Source organism: Eschrichtius robustus, chromosome 3 (genome assembly GCF_028021215.1).
Source record: "Eschrichtius robustus isolate mEscRob2 chromosome 3, mEscRob2.pri, whole genome shotgun sequence".
Lineage (NCBI taxonomy): Eukaryota > Metazoa > Chordata > Mammalia > Artiodactyla > Eschrichtiidae > Eschrichtius > Eschrichtius robustus.
In genome coordinates this window covers 132,527,200-132,552,924 of record NC_090826.1, presented here as the reverse complement: position 1 = coordinate 132,552,924, position 25,725 = coordinate 132,527,200, and the positions used below count along the sequence as shown (strand labels likewise).

The 25,725-nt window shown below is 44.8% G+C and overlaps 1 protein-coding gene across 1 annotated transcript in view; it reads left to right on the top strand.

Annotated features, from left to right (window-relative positions):
• Positions 1-23,665: 23,665 nt before the first annotated feature.
• TNR (tenascin R) overlaps positions 23,666-25,725 on the top strand; it is an 83,379-nt gene continuing 81,319 nt past the window's right edge. The window contains exon 1 of the mRNA XM_068538388.1: positions 23,666-24,164. Within this exon, the coding sequence (XP_068394489.1) occupies positions 23,666-24,164 (499 nt within the window). The remainder of the gene's footprint in view (positions 24,165-25,725) is intronic.

Here is a 25,725-nt window from a genome sequence, read left to right as displayed (position 1 = left end):
CAGTTGATAATACCTGTTAAATAAATATATGAGAAAATGTCTATTTTCTCAGCTCCACATAGCTGAGACACAAACCTTAAAATTTTTTTAAAATAACAAGTTAATATGAAAAACTTCCTAGGAAAAGGTTCAGGTTCTGATTTTTCTCCTAACTGATTCATTCCTCCCTAAACGTCCATTTGGTAGAGGTCCCCAAATGAAAAGGCAGTTTTGAGGATGTCCGAGGCTGAATGTCACACAGATGATTATGCAAAAATGCAGGCTGCTCCCTGGGCTCTGTGGGGAGCTGTGAACGATTCAGTTCCTGGAAGAGGTACTCATATGAGGAAAAAGCAGATGATGAGGTCAAATGTCTTCCCCAGTTCATATCTATACCTGCAAAATAAGGATGCCCAAATTGGGCCCAAGAGAGAGACTCCAAAATACTTAGAGTGGCACTAAAACAAAATTTTCCTTCTCCTCATCAAAAATGATGTTTTTTTCACTCTAAAATATGAAAGAACTCATTATTGCAGTCATAATTTCCCTTTAAATAGTGATGTTTCACTGGGTCTTCTTCTCTATACAGTAGATATAAACAACTTTTATCTAAAGACTGTGAAAGGGAAGTAGAGAAGAAATTTGAAGGATTCCAATGAAAAACATGGTTCTCTGCTGGGTTTAAAGGAAAACTCTGAGGCTGCATCGAGGAGGAAGATTGTACAGTGGAAAGAACATAGAGCCAGGCGTCAGGAGACCTGCTTTCTAATCTCAGATCTACCACTGAGAATCGGGTTGCTTCTTCTCCTGTCAAACAGAAAGGTCTAAAGTGAGCTCTAAACCCTGCTGATGCCACTTGGAGTCTGTACCCATTGGAAGTACAAGGAGATGGGAGTGAGAAGTACGGAAAACTGTTCTAGAACATGATGTAATCTCAGCCACTAGAATGATCCTTTTAGCCTGAGATAGGAGGTTACGAACATTCTAAGACTTTTGTCTAATTCTTGCTTCAGGAACCCTGACTTAATTCCTTCTTCAGAAGTTATTTCCTAAAGGCTGTCCAAGTTGCCATTCAGCTACCTGCTCACCAATTTCTTTCTCACTTTTGCTACTATTATGACTACCATGACTTTTGTTGTTAGTTAATTTCCTCAGCCTCTATAGAGAGCCAACTCTAAACAAAGTTAGCTGAAAAGTTGGTGTCTCAGTAGAATTAGTTGTCTGACCTATGCATTGGGGTTTCAGCAACCAGCTGTGTTGAAGCACTGCTACTTTCTTCGCCACCAAATGATGACTGACCCAGGGCTAGAAAGTAGGTTTTCTCTCACACACAGATTCCACCCTTCTTGTAGAGTTGCATGAAGTCCCGTGTTAAGAAGGTTGGCAGGAGAGCGCATCATGATCAGTTGGCAATGTCTGCCATGAGGGAAGAAGACAGAAGTCATGACATACATGCCACTTATTTGCTGTCCCTGGGCCCCAAGCTCTTGGATGACCAACCTGTGCCTTCATGGAGATGAAACTACAATGGTGAGGACCCCATTCCTCCAGTGACAACATCTTTCCTCAACCAGTGACCTCATACAACAGTCTCCGCCCATCGTCCAGAACAGAGCTCCCAGCTCCTACCCCTTTTCTCCAGTTCCAACCTGTGCTCTAAGTCTTTGAGAAGCATTTTACAAAGAGTATTTCTGTAATATTAACCCCAGAAGATGCTATTAAAAGAAGGGCTTTTGATCCGACATTTGGAAAATGCCACATGCTAAGTATAGCTAACATTTTCATCTAAGAGTTATTGAGCATTCATCATGTGACAAATTTTGATTTAAGTGCTTTGCATGTTTTAGTTAATTCTCACAACAACCCTATCATAATGTCCATTTTACAGATGAGGAAACTGAGGCAAGAGAGGTCACACAACTAGCAAATATTGGAGCCAAGTTTCAATCTGGCAATCCAAATCTAGAATCCATTCTTTTAACCATTACATCATGTTGCCTCCCATTTCTATATTTATCTATCTTTATACTGTGTACCTTTATCTACATATATACTATAAATCTACGTTTACCTCTACATCTATATCTATCTTCATGACTCACAAATCACATTAGCATGTTAAAGGCTCTTAAAATTCCTTCCATAAAGAAATCTATTTAACTCTGCTTAAGTGATTTCTAAATTAATTTGACACAAGAAGCCCCCGACAGACACTTTTTTCCCCTGTCTTTGCTTAGCTTCTACTAACAACTCATGCTATAGAATGTTCTAGAGCACCAAGAAAATATGCTTTTGAGGGTTTTGTGAAGGAAGGGTGAGAATCTTGAATCCCAGACTCGCTCTCTGCTTAATTTACCATTGTTAGTGATATTAGTATACAATATTAGACCAACATTAGTATAACCGAATGACTCAAAAATCCATATGAGAGTTATCCAATTTTTCAGGTCCTAAATGAGTTTAAAGGGAGTTGGTAAATGTAGAGAACAGAATGGACACCATCCCTGAATTCCCAATGAAATTTTTAAGTAATTGATGATCCAGGATAAACAGGTGAGTCAAGTCAAGCCAAGAACAAACTAATATAGATGGTGAGCATTTCCACCTACCTAAAATGAGAATAGTGTGGGATGGCATAAAAAGCTTGAAATTTGGACTAGAGATTTTCATTTGAGCCCCAATTCAACCAATACCTAAAACTTTATTCCTTCTTATAAGCTCAACATATAATATTGTGTCTGGTAGGTGCTCAGAAGAAATGTATGTTGGCTCAAATGAATGTTTGATCTTGAACAACTTTCTTAACCTTCCTGAGCCTTTGTTTGCTCATGTGTAAAATGGAGAAGAAAATAGGGATTTCAACTTCCAGGGTTGCTGTGAAAATTCAATCAGATGATGTATTTATGAGTGTTAATTTTAAAGGCTGATGTAAATGTCAGCTGCAAGCGCTGTCATCATCAACAATAATAAACTTAGTTGGATCTGAAGCACAGCCGTCCCAGTTTACATCAGCTCTCTCAGCCAGGTCTCCACCTGAGTCACACCCTGAGTAGGGGACGCTGGATAGTGGCAGGCTTGCAGGGAGAAGAAAGCCCCTGGTACAGAAAGAGTTAAAAGAAAGCCCACTAGGGACAAAGCAGGGACAATCCCTATGCAAATCACCTTCTGGCTCTGAGTAAAAGAGCCCCCCAAAAAACACTTAGATGCTGAGACATTGGTTTACACTTGATACACAGTAACTGTTCAATAATGGTTTGTTGACTTCAGCTAACTTTACACCTTAAGGTTTACTTAGGAGATAGAATGGTGTCCCCCTTAACACCCTCCTTGAATGTCTCCCCACACTACACAAAAGACAGGATTTCTAATAATAAATCCAGATACCAAGCCCAAGTCCATTCTGTTGTAATGTATTTCTTGGTGTTGGAGCAGAGGTGCCTGGAAAATGCAGCTTCCAAAACATATATATATATATGTTGCCAGGACCTCACACACCTGTAAACACCAGGATAAACACTTGATTCTTCTTCCTGAAGTATCCTCTAAACTTGGTCAAAAGGGGAGTCACCAGCCCCATGTGACTGTTGAGCACTTGCTGAAATGTGGCTAGTCCAAATTGAGATGTGCTATGAGCATCTAGTACATACTGGATTTCAAAAACAGTATTAAAAAAAGGAAAATAGCTTGTTAACAATGTTTAACACTGATTACATGTTGAAATCATAATATTTTAGCTATAGAAAACATATTACTAAAATTAATTTCACCTGCTTATCTTTGCCTTTTTAGTGCGGCTAACTAGAAAATTTTAAATTACATACGTGACTCGCCTTATACTTTTATTGGACAGTGCTGCTCTAAAGCAATGATTCCTAAATTGTGGGTCATGTATTAGTGGAGCATGAAACCAGTTTAGTGGGTTACAACCTATTCTTCCTTAATGAAGGAGAATAGAGTATGTATTCTGTAATAGATTGGATTGAAACATAGTCAAAATAGTGAGTATTGTTTTGTGAAATTTGGTTTCAATTTTATATGTATATAGAATTTATGCATGACGTATTGAGTTACAAGGTAAGAAATATTTTTCACTGCCAATAGAGTAAAAAAAAGTATTTCAACACCCCTTTTCTAAGTTATCTAGGATGAGACAATACTTCCTTAGATCAGAATGTTCTGGCATAAAAACAAAGGCTATACGACTGGTATCTGACTAGGGAGATTCAGCAATGAGTCAGGTCGATGCTACAATTTTTAAGTTCTTGCTTATGGAAACCTCGCAGCCTCTCCTGATGCAGTAAAGCGGGAAAGAAGGGCACCTGCACTGCCCATTAATCCACCTCTGTGAGTCATACAAGTACAGAGGCCTGAGGAGAAAGCAGCTGAGCACTGCCCTGCGACTCCCTGAGGGCTCCTGGGGCCCTGGCACGTGAAGGCAGGGGGCAGACAGCATCCAAGTACCCCGAGGAGCAGGAAGTAATACCCACTCAAAGGCAAATTAGACCTTGTGTTACTAGTTTATCCATCGAGGTCTGCTCTTTACTTCAGCCTATCCCAGCATGACCGGAGAAGCTTCCTCTCCAGACTAGTCAGGGAATCAAAAACTCAAAGACCTCTTCCCTCCAGGTAATTAAACTAGAAAAATGCAACACCCCCGCCTCCCCACACTTCCCGGAGACTGAGTCTCAGTGATCTCAGCAAGCTCCCAAGGCAGCACTCCCTGGAAGTCAAAGGCCAGCTCCAGGTTGATTTAAGACCCCACAGCGGCAAGTTGATGAACTGTGCTTTGAACAACCTCACTGGTGGCAGAGGCTGAGGTCCACCCCGGGGCTGGTCCTGACCTCACCCCAGTGATGCAAGTTCACAGAAGCCATGGAAGCTGCAGCTCCCTGCACTGTAACAGCTGCTTAACCCCAACTCTGCCCCAGGAGTCTCAGCCCTGGGAAGAAGGGTCAGAGGGCTCCTGTGTTCCCAGGCCCCAGTCCATGGGGGTGCTGACAAAAGGCTTGTCTTTGCAAATTCAGTGGCCGTAGGCAATGTGTAAGGAGAAAGGATGCAAACACATCCCATTGCTGCCAGCTGCCCTTTATCCTGCCCAGTGGTTGTCACCAAAGGCCATTTTCATAGCTAAGGAGGACACTACTTCAGGAACTGACATCACAGGTTTCAAAAAGTTCCTGAAGCTCTTTCTGAGCGCAATTCCATCTTGGCCAGCCGCTTCTGTCTTGCACGCAAACTTGGCCGCTGGCCCTTCCTAACTCCCTCTGATGGAACCTAGCAGTGCAGGGTGGTGCGTGGGAACCGCGGGACTTCATCCACGCCCATCGTGTCTGCTCTGTGCTCCGGGCATGCCCACCCTGCTGAAACTTCTCTTCTCCAGAGCTTCAGGTCCACCTGCCTGAGGGCCCTGCTGTTCAGATCGCTCAGAAACCACAGAGTCGGGAGTCACCCTGCTCTCCCTCAGGACTCCCTAACAGACCTCGTTCTTTATTCCGATCTGGACCGAAACGGAATGTCCCCCACAAGAGCCGTGAGTTCAGACACGATTCTGCACGCGTCTTAATGAGGAGGACTGTGCAGAGGAAGCTAGTCACCCTGTCAACACTCGCCCAGGCTCCCAACGAACAGACAAATGTGCTTGTTGCCAGGGGAGGAGGGAAAAATACAAAAGCTGCTCCCTGAGTGAGATCAGCCTAGCCGCTCCCCTACTCCCTGGCCAGGCCTGGCCCCTGCCTTACCTGTACAACCCTGCAGCCTGGCAGCTGATACGGACCCGAGTTGGCCTGAGATCTGCCTTCTGAGCCTGCCTGAACTGTCACTGGGTGGTGCTTACCCAAGAAATTTACTTGTTTAAAGTATCAATTCAAATAGTATTCCATCCCAATTATGTGAATAAACACAGAGAAAAAATTGGGGAAAAATATACCAAAACACTAGTGGCTTTCACTGGGTCAAGTTATTAAAAATTCAACCTGTATGTTCTGATTAGTTTATAATGAATATGTGTTTTACTTCCAATCAGAAAAAAAAATTATTATTATTTTTTTAAGGAGATTTGGCACAGGTCTCGCTGGTAGTTGGAGAACCCAGGACTGCCGATCGCTTTCTTTTTTTTCTCTCTTTTTCTTTAGAGAAACACTTTATTTATTTATTTATTTTTGGCTGCGTTGGGTCTTCGTGGCTGCGCGCGGGCTTTCTCTAGTTGCGGCGAGCGGGGGCTGCTCTTCGCTGTGGTGCGCGGGCTTCTCACTGCGGTGGCTTCTCTTGTTGTGAAGCACGGGCTCTAGGCGTCGCGGGCTTCAGTAGCTGTGGCACGCGGGCTCAGTAGTTGTGGCTCGTGGGCTCTCTAGAGCGCAGGCTCAGTAGTTGTGGTGCACGGGCTTAGCTGCTCCGCAGCGCATGGGATCCTCCAGGACCAGGGCTCGAACCCGTGTCCCCTGCATTGGCAGGCAGATTCCTAACCACTGCGCCACCAGGGAATTAAAATTTTTTTAATAGAGACTTGTTGGTTTGCTTTAGGCCAGTGGTGTGGGTATTATAACTCCCAAGGCTTATGGTGTTGGCTGGCACACACCCAGCTTTACCTCTGTGACACGTGGGATTTGCATCCTGGTTCTGTTGCTGTGTCTCCTCTTCTTTAGTTTCTGACTCTGGTGGCTTTGATCCAGCTCTGTGACTTTCAGTTGACCCTGGCTGTGCCCTGGATACACCGCATTGTCCACCCTCGTCTTGTCCAGCTCAGTACAGCCCCACCTTGGCCTTGGACCCCAAAGGTGGCCTCCCAGGCCCCATGTCTGGTTGCTGTAATCAGGTGAATAGCTTTTGACCCCTGGTGTCCCTCTGGTTTCTTAAGAGTCCAGTTTCAGGGTGCAAACTCAGCCTAGGAACAGCCATAGAATAATTCAGAAATCCTTGTGATTCTTAGGGGATTGAGTTCCCTTTTTACATTCTAATCAACCCCCCTCTGGAAAGCAGACAATTCCCTGGGGGTTGTTGATCATCTTCATGAAGTGATGGTCCTTCTCTATACTTGTGGGTCAAGAAGATGCACCACAAATGCCACCGTGGGATTTGTCACTCTTCACCACATGAGCATCGCCAGTTCTACTCAATCCAACAATTACCAACTTAGCAACAAGTGAGGACTCGCCATCCTGCTCGTGCCCCCTCTAAATGCTGGGCCTCAGGGAAGACTGAGAAGGAAATACAGTTCCGTGGCTGGATGTCAAATAACGAAACTCTGATCCATGCAGAAATGGAGACCATGCGCTTCTTTATTTGTCATACGTTAGCGATGCTGAGACCTTCCCACTGATTATGTGCCACTTCATAGATGATACAATATTCCGCCCCCCCGGAAATAATTCTTTTTTTTTTTTTTAATTGAAGTATAGTTGACTTACAATGTTGTGTTAATTTCTGCTGTGTAGCAAAGTATATATATATATACATTCTTTTTCATGTTCTTTTCCATGATGGTTTACCACAGGATATTGAATATAGTTCCCTGTGCTATACAGTAGGACCTCGTTGTTTATCCATTCTATATATAATAGTTTGCATCTGCTAACCCCAAACTCCCAATCCATCCCTCCCCCACCCTTCCTCCCCCTTGGCAACCACAAGTCTGTTCTCTATGCAGGACACAATTCTTAAACCTCCTCCTGACACTGAGGGTCTAAAAGGTTGAGAGCAGTACCTAGGAGAAGATTCATTTGGAGAGAGCAGTATTTTCACATAGACCTGATTCTCACTACAAATAATTCCCACTTCACAGGTAGTCAGAGCAGTCTCATGACTTGCTCAAGCTCAGAAAGCTTGAATAAATAAAATTGAATAAATGAAATAAATGAATAAATGAAAATGGCAGGAGACCCAGAGAGATGCTGTCTTCAAGGCAGGGCCCTGCCCCCTAGGCAGTGACCCCTCTCTAAAACCTCCCTGAGGTGGCCCTCTGGAGAGGACCATCTGTGACCTGGCTCACAGCCAAAAACCTTCATCAATCCAAGGGCAAAGAAGGCCACAAAGCACTCCTTCACTTCGGAGAAGAATCAAGTAAATCCATGAGAAACTGACAGGGACTGAGTAATCAGAGAAACCAGCCTTTCAGTGAAGATGGACGGGTAGCAGGTAAAGACAATTAGGGGGTGTGAATGGTCTGACAGGTACCAAGGTCAGTAATAAGAAACAACGTGACAGGCAGCAGTAATCAAAATAAGTGTGCGGGGAAGACTGCAATCCTGAAGCTATCAGCAAGGAAGCCTGGAAGGGGGTGGGCAGGACATTTATTACCCTAACAATAAACTGTGCTGATGGCCAGCAGCACAATGGGTCCTCGGTCCCATCGGGGTCACCTCACACACTCCCAGCAGCAGTTCTCCTGGCTAACACTGCATTGAGGAACGTTTCAGAAACTTTGGCGGCAGGAAAAACCAGTTTGTGGGGATATGCAGACACCTGAGTAGGTAAGGATGGCTGGAAATACATCACATGTTTGTGTATGTATGTATTTGGAGAGAGAGAGAATCTACTAGACTCCAGGATCTGTGCTATATGCTGGGACCAAAGACAAGTAGATTATACACCTGCCCTCTAGGGACTCTCTGTTGGTGGGGGTGGGGGGGAACAACTTTGCAGGTAACTATTGTGATAAGTGTAATAACAAGTTCTGCTGGAGCTCAGAGAGGGAGATTATTGTCACAAATTCTTTCTCATATGGAGGCTTCCAGACACACTGGATGCATCCCTTGACAAAAAAAATTGAATCTTGGTGCCCTTGCTTAAATGCTTTGTGATTTTAGACAAGTCACTTAAACTCTCTGTGACTCAGTTTCCTCATCTGTAAAATGGGGACAATCATAGTAGTTTGTATGGTTTCTGTGGGGATTTAGTTAATATGTAATGCCCTTGGATGAGTGCCTGGAGTGTGCCTGGGATATGTAGGTATCAGACAGAAAAAGCCATTCCTTTCCTTCATAGAACAATCCTGCACATACATTGCAATGTGGTCAACTGCACAAATCCTGGGTCATGCAGTTATGTGTGAAGGTGAAGGTGGCGGGGATTTTACCTTCCTAATCAAAAGCAGCTGGTTTGGACAAACCCAGCCACCAGCCCCACGTGCTCAGTCTTCAAAGAAAAGCCCAGCAATCTTGCTATTTTGGAGAAAGGCAATACATACTCATTGTTGATTTACAAAAAGACAACATTCAGAATGGGAGAAAATATTTGTAAATGAATCAATGGACAAAGGATTAATCTCCAAAATATATAAACAGCTCATGCAGCTCAATATTAAAAAAACAAACAACCCAATCCAAAAATGGGCAGAAGACCTAAATAGACATTTCTCCAAAGAAGACATACAGATGGCCAAGAGGCACATGAAAAGCTGCTCAACATCACTAATTATTAGAGAAATGCAAATCAAAACTACAATGAGGTATCACCTCACACCAGTTAGAATGGGCATCATCAGAAAATCTACAAACAACAAATGCTGGAGAGGGTGTGGAGAAAAGGGAGCCCTCTTGCACTGTTGGTGGGAATGTAAATTGATACAGCCACTGTGGAGAACAGTATGGAGGTTCCTTAAAAAACTAAAAATACAATTACCATATGACCCAGCAATCCCACTACTGGGCATATACCCTGAGAAAACCATAATTCAAAAAGAGTCATGTACCACAATGTTCATTACAGCTCTATTTACAATAGCCAGGACATGGAAGCAACCTAAATGCCCATCGACAGACGAATGGATAAAGAAGATGTGGTACATATATACAATGGAATATTGCTCAACCATAAAAAGGAACAAAATTGGGTCATTTGTAGAGATGTGGATGGACCTAGAGGCTGTCATACAGAGTGAAGTAAGTCAGAAAGAGAAAAACAAATATCGTACATTAACACATCTATGTGGAATCTAGAAAAATGGTACAGATGAACCAGTTTGCAAGGCAGAAATAGAGACACAGATGTAGAGAACAAACGTATGGACACCAAGAGGGGAAAGCGGGGCGGGGTGGTGGTGGGATGAATTGGGAGATTGGGATTGACAGTTATACACTAATATGTATAAAATAGATAACTAATAAGAACCTGCTGTATAAAAAAATAAAATAATAAAAGAATCTTTTAAAGTTAAAAAAAAATGTGGATTCGTCTTGTCGATCAAAAGTTTGTTTCATTCTAGACATTAGGCTCTAGACTAATGAAGGTATAATATTCCAGAACAGTAGGAAGGCACGTCACTGCCTACTTCAAAATTATCTTCAAATACAGGATAAAGCATGGAAAATTCTCAGAGCTGGCTTGGGAAACAGGTCACCTGTGTTGGGCTTCTCATTCAGTGAATCAGGCTGGTGTCTTGCTCAGCAGGGGGCACTCTTTCATAATGATTTCCCGGCAGGAATCCTGTTTGATAATGCAAACTAGAATCAAAGGGATAGGTTTTCCCATTACAAACTCCAGAGAAAGGATTCACTCTTGAGTTGTTACTGGGGAATCTGAGAGCCCCTTGGGGTATAGTCCTCCAACCCTCAAGCAGGAGAGTTGTAGAGTAAATCCAGAGAGAAACAGAAAGGTTCCCTGTGCCCTGACCAGCTTGGGCTCCTCCCTCTCTCTCCTCTCACCCTCAGCTGCCAGACCCCATCCCACCCCCAGCCCTGCGGCCAAGAGTCAATGGCTGCACCCCCAAACCCCTACCCCAGCCAAGTGCTCATTAAAGCCCCTTTACATGGCCAAAGAGTTGCAAAAGTATAAGGCTGGAACTATTTTTGAACTCAGAGAAACACATTCTTGCTGAGGAATAAATAAACCCGTGCCTTTATCATTATTATTTTTTAATGTCACTGTACTTTTCCAGTTTCCCCATCAGAAAAACAAACTCAAGAAGATGTGAGTCAAATTCCTTTTAACACTGTAAAGTTCTCAGAGATAAATTTCTTACGTTTTCCTCAGAAAATCTGATTTCGTTCCAGCTTTATGGCATGTTATTCATAGGAATAAGCCTCAGTTTACTCATCTGTAATGTGGGGCAGTATACCCACCTTACATACTTTACAAAATTCATAGAACGATCAATCGAGATTACGTTTATGAAAACGTCTTGAAAACTATAATGAGCTCTGCAGATGCCAGGTGTTCTGTTCCTCTGACTCATTTTAGTGCTTTTCAACAGGGGAAAGGTAGAAAGATCAATGTGAGAAAAAAATGTTGAAACCTTTTACAGGCAATGAATCTTATTCTCTGCTACAGCATGAAACCACACTGAACCATGTCCACTGTTAGGTTAGTTGAAGGCTGTTGTTAAAATGAAAATGTGACTGTTATTTATGGTTTAAGGCCTACCTGTTTCCAAATAGGTTTTCAGAAGGTGTTAATTTATTGCCAGCACTGTATCTTGTATTACTTTGGCATTTGACTACTGAGGCAATGAAGCACAGAGGACCGGTACGTTTTAAGCAGAGTTGGGGCCAGGAGGAAATGTCTGGGGTAAACAGCCCTTGCCAGGAAAGCAGGCCCTTGCGGAGACCTTCAGGGATAAGCACTAGACAGCCACGGGTCAGTCAGTGAGGACACTGCACCCAGACCATCTGGGGTTAGTAGAAGCTGAGTTGTCGCCATCCTTAAGCCCCAAAGGAGGTGAAGGGAGTTGGCAGAGAGGTTATTACCAGAACCTGGAAAGAGAGTCACTCCTATCGAGAAGGTCACCTTGAGAGAAACTACGCCCTTCAGCTGAGGGACACAACCAGCGGGTGACCTCCCGGGAGGGAAGTCAGGACCCCACTCCCCTCTGGCTGGAGCTGCAGCTCCCCTACTGGGGATCTCCTTTAGCTGAATGGGAAGCTCTCCAGGAAGAGAGATCAGGTCCAAGAAGAAAAGGGTGGAGAGAGGGTCTGGAGGGGCAAAGGGAGAACGCCAACTGTGTGTGCAGGAGAGGAAGGCAGGCCCAGGCAGTGCGCACAGAGGCTGGGGAGGGAGGAGAGTTGCTCTGGGGAAGGAGAACTCCCGTCAAAGAGAAGAGGGCGCCATGCACAAGTTATTTCAGGCATCAACCCCAGCCCATCAGGGACATTCTGCATCCTCTTTTGGGCTGTTTTGTACCCTAAATGGATCATACGTGGACTTGGGAACCCTCAACACCGTGCTTTGCTCACCAAAGCCTGGCTACATTCAGAGCCAATTCAGTGCTGTCTGCATTCTCAATTTGTCAGAAAGGCAGCTGCTTGGAGCTAAATGGTCAATTCTTATCTTTATTCAGATTGAAAACATTTAAAAAGCCCAAAATTGTACAATACATATCCTGGATTTAGCAGTTAATAAAACAACATTTGAATTCTACTGGAGCCCCCTTTTAACAACAATGAGCAAAGATGACGCAGTATAACTTGATGGAGAGCAAAATGCATTTTGTCAAGACAGAGAGTGAGAGAAAAGGAATTTAAGAAATTATGTACCCTGGAAAACCACTCTCTAAAGTAATGAGCAAGGCTAATCCAGGCCTTACCGACTGAATAACTACAAAATAAGATAAACGACAAGCAAAAAAAAAATCTTTTGAGTTTTTCAGATTAGAATTCATCTCTGGGGCCAACTGCAACTGCAGATATTAAAGGATTTCTTTAACCATGTCACACCCTACTTAAAAAACACTGAGGCTCCACCAGCCCACAGAATACAGAGGAAATTTCTAAAGATGCCAATCAAGGCTCTCTGACGTCTTCTTAGTCCCCTCAACCCTGAATACACACAAACACCCCAGGAACTGTGCCCTTCTTCCTCACTCACTTTACTGCCCTTTCCTCTGTCTCCTCCTTTCAAAATCTTTCTAATTCTTCAAGACCCAGCTCAAAGTCTACATCGATGGAAAACATCGAGATTTCTCTAGAGAGTCTTGCAGTTGAAATGATTCCTTCTGCTGGGCTCCCAGAAGAATTTCTCCATACCTGGGATATGCTACTTATCATGGTTTGCTATTTATTCTTTTTTTTTTTTTTAAGTATTTATTTATTTATTTATGGCTGTGCTGGGTCTTCGTTTCTGTGCGAGGGCTTTCTCTAATTGTGGCAAGCGGGGGCCACTCTTCATCACGGTGCGCGGGCCTCTCACTATCGCGGCCTCTCTTGTTGCGGAGCACAGGCTCCAGACGCGCAGGCTCAGTAATCTTGGCTCACGGGCCTAGTTGCTCCGCGGCATGTGGGATCTTCCCAGACCAGGGCTCGAACCTGTGTACCCTGCATTGGCAGGCAGATTGTCAACCACTGCACCACCAGGGAAGCCCCTGCTATTTATTCTTGTTATGTAAATACCTTCCTCCTAGTTATACAGGGAGTTACCTGAGGTTTCTCTAGCTCACCCCTGACATCTCGAATGGAACCTAGCCCAGCTCCTGGCATGCAATCAGTGTGCATCTGCATTTAATTAAGCAGGTTGTGCTCCATAGACCAGTACCCTTGGAGCTTCCTCGAATTTCAAAATGTTATTTCATGCACTAGAAAATAGAATTCATCTGTGTGTAGTCTTTGGGTCAGAGTGGTGCTCTTTCATGCTGGAAAACACATATTGATAATTTGCACAATAAAGTAAATAACTCCTCTAGACCTCTAGAGCTAAACGTTCATAAGTTGCCACCTCCAACATACATGTTATCTGGAGAAGTTAATGGATATCCAACATTAAAGCAATTATTCAGTTCCTGATAGAAGGACCAAATCCAATGTAGTTATGTCATATAATTGGAAACAGCATGAATCTGATATTTGAATCTGTCATTAGGTATTTTTAGAGCAGATGAATTATCTGGTCTTCTGGATGTGGGTGAGTATAATTTCTACAGGTAACTACTCCCAAGATTTGTTTGTTTCTAAAGGGTTTCAATGTCCAAGTAATCAAGCAAACAATTCCTACATTTAGAGTTGTAATTAATTAGAAGTTCTCAGCCCATGTTTATAAATTGGCCTGGCCCCGAGTTGGCCTCCTGGACATAAAGCCCTGGAAGCACTACTAAGACATGACCAGCTCCCTTACCTCAGGCACACACAGGGCATGTAGGGATTATTTTCATACATTTTCATAACATAGTGTTAATTGATTTTAAACCTTTGTGAAGACTGAAGATAGTCCCTTCAGAGGCAGAACTTCCTTGCATTTGGCCTTGATGCTTCAATCAACTCTGCTTATGCTGTGCCCTTTACCCACCTCCTCACCCACTCCCCACAACTCGTACCAACCTTTCCAACACCACCCCTCCATGTGGACTGGGACACCACCTCTTCAGGAAGCCTCTTCCGGTCACCTGTCCCACACTGTGAGGAGCATCTATTAAACTTAAAGTAAGTGACCAATAATACAAATGGACAGCCTTGTCTTGTCGTTCAGTTTCACGTGTATGAGTCTAGTCTTCTCAACCAGATTATAAGCCCCATGAGGGCAGAGACCACTTTTTATATTCTAAACCAATTTCTCTGTCTGTTCTAATGAGTATCTTGGGCAAGGAAAAAAAAAAAAAAAAAAGCATCGATTTGGGCTGCAGTCTGAGTGGTCATCTTTCTTAGAAGAGACTTTGCTTTGCAGTTTTATTAAATGTAAAGAAAAGAAAGCTGAAAAGCAGGATGATGACTGTTCAAGAAGAGTAACTGAACAGCAAACGGTGACATGCTGTTCTCCCAGCTTGAGAAACACAGATGAAAAATAGATATTAATGATAGCAAAAGGTCAGGCTCTTAGAAGAATTTTTGAATGCAAATGGTGGAGATTAATTAGGAATTCATTTTTTATATCCTACCTACTTCCAAAGGACAAAGGTGGCTGATGGAGGGAGGTTGTGGCATCTACGAATGAACTGAGAGTCTGGAAATATGACTCAGGATTTAGTTTGGCTCTAACTCACTGTGTGTAACTGGGCAAATCACTCCCATACTTTGAGCCTTGTCTATAAAATTGGAATAATCCCATTGCCCATTATGAGGATTAAATAGGGCTCTGTATATATGACTCCCTCTCTCTCTCTCTCTCTCTCTCTATATATATATATATACACACACATACGTATATAACTATATATATATATATATGTGGTTATATATATATCTGTATATATATATGTATGTATATAGTCAAATGCTCTACAGATGTTAAGAATTCTCTGGGATCTATAGACATTGGATAAATTCTCACCTAAATGGGATCTCTATTTACCAAAAATCATGGGGAAACCTGGAGGTAGACTGTCAACCTTAGCTGCCGCAAAAAGAAGCAGAGGCCCCCAGCAGTAACACTTGCCCAGCCTCTCCCCTTAGACTGTAAAGCAGGAATTCAAACCCGGATGGCCTCACACTCACTTCCAATCGGGAGATTCTATTACTTCCTTGGTGTTATTCCCTTGATGGATCTTTAGGACCCCACTTTTCAGATGAAGAAGGAACTGCTCTGAGAGGCCAGGTCAGTTGGAATTCTCGCAGACAGCACAAGACAGAGCCAGAGGACAAGACCAGAAGCCAGATTCCTCCACCCAGCCAATGCGGTTTCTCTATCCCGCAGGGACACACACACAAATATATTGGGCTGACCCACTTGTGCCAAAACACGAGTGTGGCTCCATCACGTTCTGAACCAAAGACCCTTCCTGCAGATCCCACCTGCAAGGGATGTGGTCCCGGAGCGGGGGTGAGGCGGCCAATCCTGGGGGGAGGCGACTCCCCAGCCTGGCCTTGCATCTCCTCCGACACTACTCCGCGCGTCCTTCTTGACAGCTCTGGGCCAGCCACTGAGTCCTGTCTGCAGGGAGTTTTCTGCCCTCGGGTTCTTTTCAGAAACCTGACATGCCCAATAAAGGCTTGGAGCTGATGGAGACAAGCGGGCCCTGAGCCCTCCCAGCAGCCCTGACGCTGCCTCCGCTGACACAATGGGGCCGGCGGTAATCACATTACACCCTCGTCTTTCATAATTACCCTCTTTCTCCAAGTGACAGAGCATCCCAACGGCAGGCGGGGAACTATTTTTAAACTAATTCTAACTAAAAAAAAAAAAAAAAGCACAAAAAAAAGTGTCATTTTTTTTCACAGATATGGTTCTGGTTTATAAATCACCCCCAGGGACAGCGTGGGGTGTAAGGTTGGCAGAAGCTAGAAAATCTAAGCAAAGCACTGGCTGCTTACCTCTCCTTGCCCACCCGACAACCTATACACTCATTTTTTTTTCTTTCTTTTTCTTTTATTTTTCTGAAGCTCCTCTTCCTGTGTTTGTCTCTTTCACTCCCTCTCTGGCTCTAAGAGAAAATAAATAGGAGAAAACACAAAGGCAGAGCTTCAACCTGAGTGACTTGTGGCTCTTTCTGTCCCTCGTCATCCCCTCCCCGTCCTCCCTCCCACCCCACATCCCACCTTCCTGAGACCACTTCTCCCCTCCTCCCAGCCTGTGTAAAGGTGATGGCTCCCAGAACATTCTTCTGTAACAGTAGCAAAGCCCTTCAACGTGAAGAAACAAAGCCAGGAGAAGGCATGTGGAGGAGGGCAAGGGAAAGAAAAGCCCCTGAAGGACAACTTTAGCTGGGGCAAGACTTGGCCGAGCCCGGGTGACCCGCACTCTCCCCGCAGGCCGCCCAGGAGGCGGGGAGCGCAGACCACAGCAGCTCGGCACCACCTGGGCCTGGAGGCCCATCCAGCTGTCCACTCGCCTCTTACACATGACCCAAAGACACCTGTGGTGCCCGCCATGATAATTATATTGATAAGGAGGCTGGAGTGGAGGAAATGAATCAATGGCACTGCACGGATTTCCTGAGTATCGATCTATCGAATTGCTGCAACCTGCTTGCACCCTCATTTGGAGGGTCATTAGTTACCTGTCTTGCTTACAACTGTTAGTGTATCATCGAACCCTGAGTGTATTATCTGTCCCTCAGGTTTATGTTTTCTCCCTCTACCTGTAGAACCCTGTCTGTTGCTCTCGCCAGCCTGGCGCTCTGCCATATTTTTCTTCTCCATCTTCCCAGCTTTCTCCTCCTCTTCCCCTCTCTCACCACCACTTCATCCTCTGACTGGCCTGTTTTGCTTCTATCCTGGAGTCTTACAGCTCTAGTCGGATGACTCATCTGAGAAACAGGAAGAGAGTGAGGGAGGCGAGGGGCTCTGCTGGTCCCCTCCAGCCTCCAGCGTTGCTTTTGGTGACAGAGATTTTGCATCTAGCTTAGAGGCGCAGGCACCACTTCACACCGAAGCCAGATCACAGGTCTCAGAGCAAGACCCCTCTAAAGGCGACAAACACATCAACGTAGCGTTCTTGGATAGGCCACAGGATTAGAACAGGCCTTCCTCACAGGAAGTTGCAAAGATCTGCCCAGCAGCATCGCTGAAGAGTGCCACGGAAAGGGACCGCCTGCAGAACAGTCGGTATTCCTTGTGATCCAGAGGAACAGGTGGTGGAGGTAGAGAATGAAGCCCGAGAGGGAAGCTTTCAGGGACACAAGAAAGAAAAGCTACTTTGAAATAATTATTAAGTGACATGAGCTTAGCAAAACTAAGAGCACATTTATTAAGTAGGCATTAAATAAGCATGAGTTTCATTCCCCTCCCCCCTCCAGCAGGCTTCAGAAGAAATGAGAAAAATGAAGCCTCCCATGCCATCCATCCCACCCCCTCTCACTGCCTGCCCTCAGAAAGCATCCTCAGCCATATGCAAATGGAGAGAAGCAGAGAGGTCAGTGGTGTGGTTAACAATGGCTTGTGACTGAGCTTGCTGGGGACAAGCCAAAGGGAGCTCAGAGAAGTGAATGAAGGGGCCAGGGCAAGCCCTGGTTTTCCGTGACTGCTGGCTGGAGGGGAACTGTCCTAGGAAAGGACAAGTGTAAAAAATGTCTCCTGACCCCTCTAGGATCAAGGTTTACTTGCTTAGCGTTGTTCTTGACTCTCTGGGACGCAGTGGAGGCTGGGCACTTTTAAATAAAAAGCCAGCAGACAAGCCTTCCCTCCAGGGTAAGAGGCTAAAGCAATATCTGGGGTAGTAGCCGGGATCAGTGGAGAAAACATTAAGCGAAAAGTCATCGCTGTCAGGAAGTCCTAAATCTGATCCAGGGGGAGAAGAGTGTTGATTTGTAAGAGCTCTAAGTCTTTTCATGAGAGTGCTATGTGGGTACTAATTAAAGCTGGTTGAAAAACAGCAGTTAAGGGGACAGACTATGGTCAGCAAGATCTGGGTTCAGTCCTGGCTCCTGCGCTCATTAGCTGTAGAATCTTGGTCACATTCCTTGGCCTTTCCTGAAGCTCATTTTCCTTGTCTCCAATAACGGAACTTGAAAGAGGACCTACCATCATGGTGAAATCACCACAGAGCCCTGCTGGTTGTTTACAGCTGGTCTGATGGATGGATGCCCCCTTCTGATTGGTTGTTGCCCGAGCCATACCAGTTGCTAAATATCTTGACTCCTAAATATCACTCCTCCTAGCTTATAGGGTTGTTGTCAGGAATGAATGAAGTACTATAAGGAAAATGCTTAGCTTGGTACCTGGTAAATACTCAGTTTGCTATTGGTATGGATTGTGGATTGAATTGTGTCCCACAAAGAAGATAACGTTGAAGTTCTAACCCCCAGCACCTCAGAATGTGACCTTATTTGGAAATAGGGTCATCGTAGATGTAATTAGTTAAGACAAGGTCATATTGGTGTGATGGGCCCCTAATCCAAGATGACTGATGTCCTGGAAGGAAGATGGCCCCGTGAAGACACAGAGACACAGGCAGAGTGCAACGTGAGGATGGAGGCAGAGACTGGAGTAATGCATCTACTAGCCAAGGAATGCCAAGCATTGCCCGCCATCACCAGAAGCTAGGAGAGAGGCATGAAATAGATTTTCCTTCAGAGCCTCAGAAGGGCTTAACCCTGATGACATCTTGGTTTTGGCCTTCTATTCCAGTCTCCAGAACTGTGAGAGAATAGAGTTCTAGAGTTTTAAGCTACCCAGTGTGTGGTAACTTGTTATGGCAGCCCTAGGAAACTAACACAATATTATAGTGGGTAACCTCCTCAAAGGACACGTAAGACCCTGAATTCATAAAGTAACAGGAAAGAGAAAACCTTAATGTTCATTTTAGTCCACTCTCTGACGTGATGCTTGAAAGCCCATCTTCAACATTCTCACTAAGTAGTCTTGTGGCTTGTGCTTGAACAACTCCAGTGACCAGGAACTCACTACCTATCATGACAACCCAATAGCTCTATTATAAAAGCTGTTCTTTACATGGAGCCAAAATCTGTTTCCCTGTAGATTCCCCCATTTGGGGGAAATTCCCTCCCTTGGACCTTTTGCTATATAAAAGTCCAATCCCACAGCACTTAACAGCCCTTCAAATACTTGAATTCCTTGAATAAGCCATATTCGTGCACATGTCAGAGTTTTAGCAAATGCAATTTCTTTTGTCTATAATGAACTTCTGTCTTCTCTACTTAAAGAGTCATCTATTAAAACCCAGTTCAGTATTATCTTCTGATAGACTAGGTTATGCTGTAGGAAAAAGCAATACCAACATCTGTACTTCAAAACCAAAAGTTTATTTCTCTCTCATGCACTACACACCTACTGTATGCAGCCAGGGCACCCTTTATCATGGTCACTCGGGGACCCAGACTGAGAAAGCGGCCACCATCTTGAACATTGCCAGTCACCATCAATGGGAAAGAGAGAGCTCTGGGGGGTCTCCCGTCAGCAATGAATACCCCCTCCCAGAAGTGACCCACATCACTTCCTCTCACAACCGTCGGCCAGTACTAGTGACATGGCCTCACCTAACCAACAGGGGGCCGGAAAACACAGCCCTGGAAAATGTAGTCCTACCACATGTCTGGAAAGCCAGGCCAGAAATACTTGGCAAACAGCACTGACGATTACCCCACACTCTCTGCGTAGCTTCCACTGTTGCCCCAGGCAAAGTTGCTGTGTCACCTCCAGCCCTCTAGAGACACTTTGTGTGTTATTTGGTCACGGTAATGAACACATTGCATTGTCATTATATTTACTTGTGTTTCCATCTCTTTCATGAGGCTGAGAGTTTCTCAATGACAAGAACTAGATCGTCATAAACATTTAGCATGTGAATGCATTTGAGAGCAATGACTATATAGCCACAGTAAGAGCCCAAGTCCTTATAGTGGTTCACAGGCCTTCTCTGACCTGGCCCCCACTCCTTCTCTGACCTCATCTCCCCACATCTGCTCCCTCATTCACTCGCCTCCAGTCTCACTGTCACTCAAACTCACCAGGCCGGCTCCTGCCTCAGAGCCCTCACCCCTGCCGTTCCCTGTGCCTGGAATGCACTTCCTCAGCTGTCTGCTAAGCTCACTCCTCACTTCCTTCAGGTCTCTGCTCAGTGGTCACCTCATTAGACAAGCTTTCCCTGGCTGGGCTCTACAAAATATCCATGTGACTTCCCTGTCCTGGTACCTCCTTGGCTCCCTTCTTTTCTTTTCCTCCACAGCAGTTACCACTTGCTGACACAACACACACAAATGAATGTTACATTGTCATATATTAAATACTATATAATATGCATTATATCATATATTATATATGACATACAGAATTATTGTGGGTATTTATGTATTGTATGTCCTCCCCCTCCCACCCTCTCCCCCCAACACACACACTTAAATATAACTTCTGTAAATAAAGGGACCAGCATATAGTAGGTACTCAATAAATATCTGTCAAAGGAATGAATGATAAAGGAACGATAGCTCTGGGGTTGTCACTTCTCTGGACAAAAATGCTAAGTTCCTCCCTCTCCTACAACAAGATTTTGAGTACCTTCAGCATCCTCTCCACCCAGAAGGAATCAATGACAAGTGCAGGACAGAGCAAAACAGTCCCCTGCTCACCCTAGTCTATAATTTCAATTAATAAAGGCTGAGTCTGTAAATCAACTATACTTCAATCCATCAATCAATCAGTCAATCAGTCAATAAATCCTGAGTCTAAATAAGGTTTTGGAGGTTACAAATATCACACTGTTGACTAATTCACAGTCAGTTTGGTTATTGACTAAAATCTTGTGTTTTTCACACATAAAGCTATACTTTTCTCTCCACATATAATTTTATAGTTGTTGCTTTGGACTGGTGTGGAACCTAACATTTGTCCCTTTTAATTTTCCTGTCACTTGTCTTCCCTTTCATTTATAATGTCATTTATTCTTTCACTTATTTATTGAGTGTCTGCTCTGTGCAAAAAGTTCTGTTAAGTGCTATGGCTGCTACATGATAATTTTATGATTCCCAGAAAAAAAAAAAAACTATTCAGCAATATCAACATGGATCAGACAAACCAACTTTAGTTTAGCAAGTGAGATGGCTAAGGCTCCTTAGCCTCCAATGTAAATGTAAGTGTAAATGATTTATATCAGAGCCATTCCTGGGAAACTTTCAATGATATAAGGGCAGAGTGCCACTCCAAGGATGAAACGCCTAGAGCAGCTGAAAATGGGAAAGCAAGTAATACCTCAGATAGAGGGGCTTGGAAAGAGCTTACAGTCATGAGAGAAATTTGGTTCAGACATGTCACTCCATCTGTCCCCAAGGTTGATTTACCTCATCTGATGTAACCAGTGGATCACTACCTCTCCCATCACTCCAAGAACCTCTCACCCTTCTTTGAACAAGGGTATGCTAAGGTTGGGCTTTCCGGCTGTCAAATGATAGAAGAGATTTCTCACATGTTCCAGTGATTTCAGGGTAGTCCTGGGATAGGGGAAAACCAGGCAGTCTGGCTCCAGAGTCCAGAATCGTAATAGCTCTACTCTGTTCTGCTTCTTCTTCATATTGGAAACAAAGATTTTAGTCCAATATATAATATAAAGACTGAGTAATAAGACATGGTTTCCAAAATAGTCACTAATACAGATTACTCCTAATAAAATCATCCCTCAGAAATTGTCCAGTTGAACTGAAATTGAAGAAAATAGTGAATAACTTGAGGATAATGGAAAGAGATTAAATGAGTTGGAGAATGATTCAACCTTTTGCTCACAGGGCATTTACTCACTAATTCATCTGTTTATCCATCCTTCCATGTATCTACTCACTTAATCATTCAACAACCACAGTACAGAACACTTTTGCTGTCCTAGACACACGTCAGATACTGCGGATAAGATGTGGTCTGACCTAAATTGACTTAGCAGTTCGGGGCCAGTGGGGGGAGGCAGGGGATGAAGCTGGTGGGGGGCAGGAGCAGACAAAGGAAACCCACAGTCTAGTGTGGCAAATGCTGTCAGAGGGGGTTTATAAGGAGTGAGGGATAAACTTAGCCTGTGCTGGGGATGTCCTTAGCTTCCTGAGGGAATGGAAGAAAAAGATGAGAGGAGAATGCTTCGTGGAGGAAGGAACATTGGATCTGGCCCTAGCAAAATTTTCTAATCTCAATATTCCTGGGAAGATCTTATAACCAACACAATTTCCATCAGAGACAACAGAACATTGAACATGCTTATCAAGACAAGCACTGGAGCACAGCAGTTAAGAACACAGGTTTTGGAGTCAGACCTGCATTCAAGTTTTAAGCTTTCTAGGCAGAATTCACTCCATTACAAGGTGGGGATAATCATAACATCCCATCATAGGTTTGTTCTAAGAGTCAAGTAAGATCCCATGTGAGGTGCACAGCGCAGTCTGTACACAGTACACATTCAGTTGATGTTAGCTGTTGCTTATTGCCTTCTTCCCAAATTCACATTTACTCTCACTCTGTTCCTTTGTCCTTAATCTTCTTAGCTCTAACATTACCTTTAGAACCAAAATTTGTAAGCCTCTTTTTCTCTTTTACACAGGGAATATAGAAGAAATATAATTTCTGTAAAACTGATTTGCATTACGGGAAATTTATCGTTCTCCATGGTTCTTGGTGACTAGGTAACCAGTAGAGGAGCTAATACATTATTTTAGCAATTTAAACAGGACCTCGGAAGAAAGGCACCCTGTGATCACAAAGCACTGGGACTATACTAATGAGAAGATTAAAAGAAAGTTCGGCTCACACAGTCCCAGATAATCACAAATGTACCTAAGGATTATTAACAACCACAGTTACCTGGAACTATATTATCTGCCTGGTTGGTTATTCTAAAGTCAACTTGTATTTGAACAGATGAGCTTAGAGGAGTTAATAAGTTATCTTGAAGTGGCTGGTGGGGCCACTTCATCATAAATATCTGGCGAAATATGAGGGTATGCCTAAGGCTCCATGGTACCGTTCATCCTAATTCTCACTCAGAAGTGAAAGGACGCTCTGAGTTCTCCTTGGAGGACTAGCCTAGCCACAGTGCCCCTGCCCCGAGTCCTCACATGTCCTCTTTGTTGGAACCACTTGCCCACTGTGGGTGCCAGACTCATGTGTTCTAGATAAGCCTTTTGGGAAATCAAAATGCCCTTCTGCAGAAGCAGTGTCCATTTTCAAGGGTTCATTCCTCTAGGGAACAAAAAGCTCTGGGCTTTCATGACCCTGGTAGTCACTTCCCAACCTTCCCCTTGAAATCCTCACTGCTATCCTTTAGCTTTGTAGGACTGTGCATAGCGTGGCGCCCAAGCGCAGGTCTCAGAGGCCATCTCATTCGTTCCTTGGTTTCTCTTGCAAATTTCCACAACTCCATGCTTTCTGCTGCAGGCCGGTCTTGAATCCAGCACTCTGCCGAGAGGATGGGGGCAGACGGGGAAACAGTGGTCTTGAAGAACATGCTCATTGGCGTCAACCTGATCCTTCTGGGCTCCATGCTCAAGCCCTCAGAGTGTCAGCTGGAGGTCACCACGGAAAGGGTCCAGAGACAGGCGGTGGAGGAGGAAGGAGGTGCTGCCACCTACAATACATCCGGCAAAGAGCAGCCGGTGGTCTTCAACCACGTGTACAACATTAACGTGCCCCTGGACAGCCTCTGCTCCTCGGGGCTGGAGGCCTCGGCCGAGCAGGAGGTGAGTGCTGAAGACGAGGTGCTGACAGAGTACACGGGCCAGACCTCGGACCACGAGAGCCAGGTCACCTTCACCCACAGGATCAACCTCCCCAGAAAGGCCTGCCCATGCGCCAGCTCTGCCCAGGTGCTGCAGGAGCTGCTGAGCCGAATCGAGATGCTGGAGAGGGAGGTGTCAGTGCTTCGGGACCAGTGCACCAGCAACTGCTGCCAGGAAAGTGCGGCCACAGGTAGAGTCTGGGAGTTTGCAGCCGGTCTCAGGAGGGAGGGAGGGCGCTGAGCAGAGAGGGAGAGTGAAGCAGGGTGAGCCACCACTCCCCTCGAAATCTGGCACCTCTTCACACAGAGGGAAAGAAGTGCCCTAGTCTGTAGCTCTCTGTTCAGACGTCTCTAGGATCTAAATGTCGTCCTTCCCGGGGGATTTGGCGTAGGGATTCTTTACAGCGCTTAGTCAGTTTGAAATACATTAACCTGATTTTGGGGGGATGAGTCAGGTAATGATACATCGGTTCAGCACAGCAACTTCTGTGGTGAGCAGGGAATTTGACGTCTGTCTTCATTCATCTTTGGTTTTCACAGGCTGTTGAATTGATATCTATCCATGTTAACCTGGGGGACTAGAGAATTCAGGCGCTCTGTTCACTCCATCTCAGTCTTTCTCCCATCTGAGTAAATGATAGTCATTATAGTCTCAGAGGACCTGGCCCCATCTTCTCCAGCAAGACGGAAGTTCCAGGCCCTGCCCCCTCCACGAACGCACGTGGGTGTGCATGCAAGTGCACGCACACACCCACTCACAGAGCTTATTACAACCCCCTCCCCTCCAAAGGCTGAGTATCCAGTACTTGTACCTCTAGTCTCACCCACCCCCTGACTAGTAACACTTACCAATGACTATCTTGACCTCTCTGGGAGAAGTCAGAGCCAGACTTCCTGCCTTCAAATCCTAGCTCTGCTACTTACTAGCTTGTGACTTAAGCAAGTTACATAACCCATGACTTCCTTTCTCCATTGACAAATGGTGACAGACTAGAACAACAAGGAGTTATTAAATACAAAAGCCTCCAATCAGATGAAAGCCTGGCTTCTAGTAGGGACCTCACGTGCAATAGCTGTTATCAGCTGACCCCCAATGAGCAGAAAGTGTGTCCCTTTCTGTGCCCAGCTCCTCTCACCCAAAAGGTACCTTCAACCCATGAAATTCTTTCTTTAACAAGAGGACTGTGTCTTCCTTACTATCTTGGGTTCAAGCTTTTACCTTTTATAGTGGTTTAAATTAACCACTATAGTTATAGCATGGTAAGGGCCAGGGCAGGAGATATGCATAGAATCCTAAAAAGATCACAGCAAACAGTCACCAAATGAGACAAGTTCTGGGAAGCCTTTGAAGTGACCCTAGTGCTGAGTTGTGATGAATGAGCAGAGTTAGTTAGATGGCGGGAAGGAGAGGGAGTGGGATGTGCCTGCAGCACCTGTGACCTTGGCCTGCATCACAGGCCTGGAACTCAGCATACAAGCCCTCAGATCCCCTTCCGTCCCCATAGCCAGCACCTGGGCGTCTTGGTCAGGGGCTGTCCTTGGGCTGTAAGAACCTCTTTGGCCTGCCCCAGGGAGACAATGGACATTTACACCCTCCAAGGACAGCCTTTCATCCCAGCTGAGGTGTGGCTTACCCTGTGTCCAGAAGACCCTGCAGGACTGAACCCAAGTGACCCCCCCAGGACTTTGCCTGATAATGTGTCTGGCTTGGGCTCCAACCTCCTGAGTCTCCCCTTCTCCCTGACCAGTTTT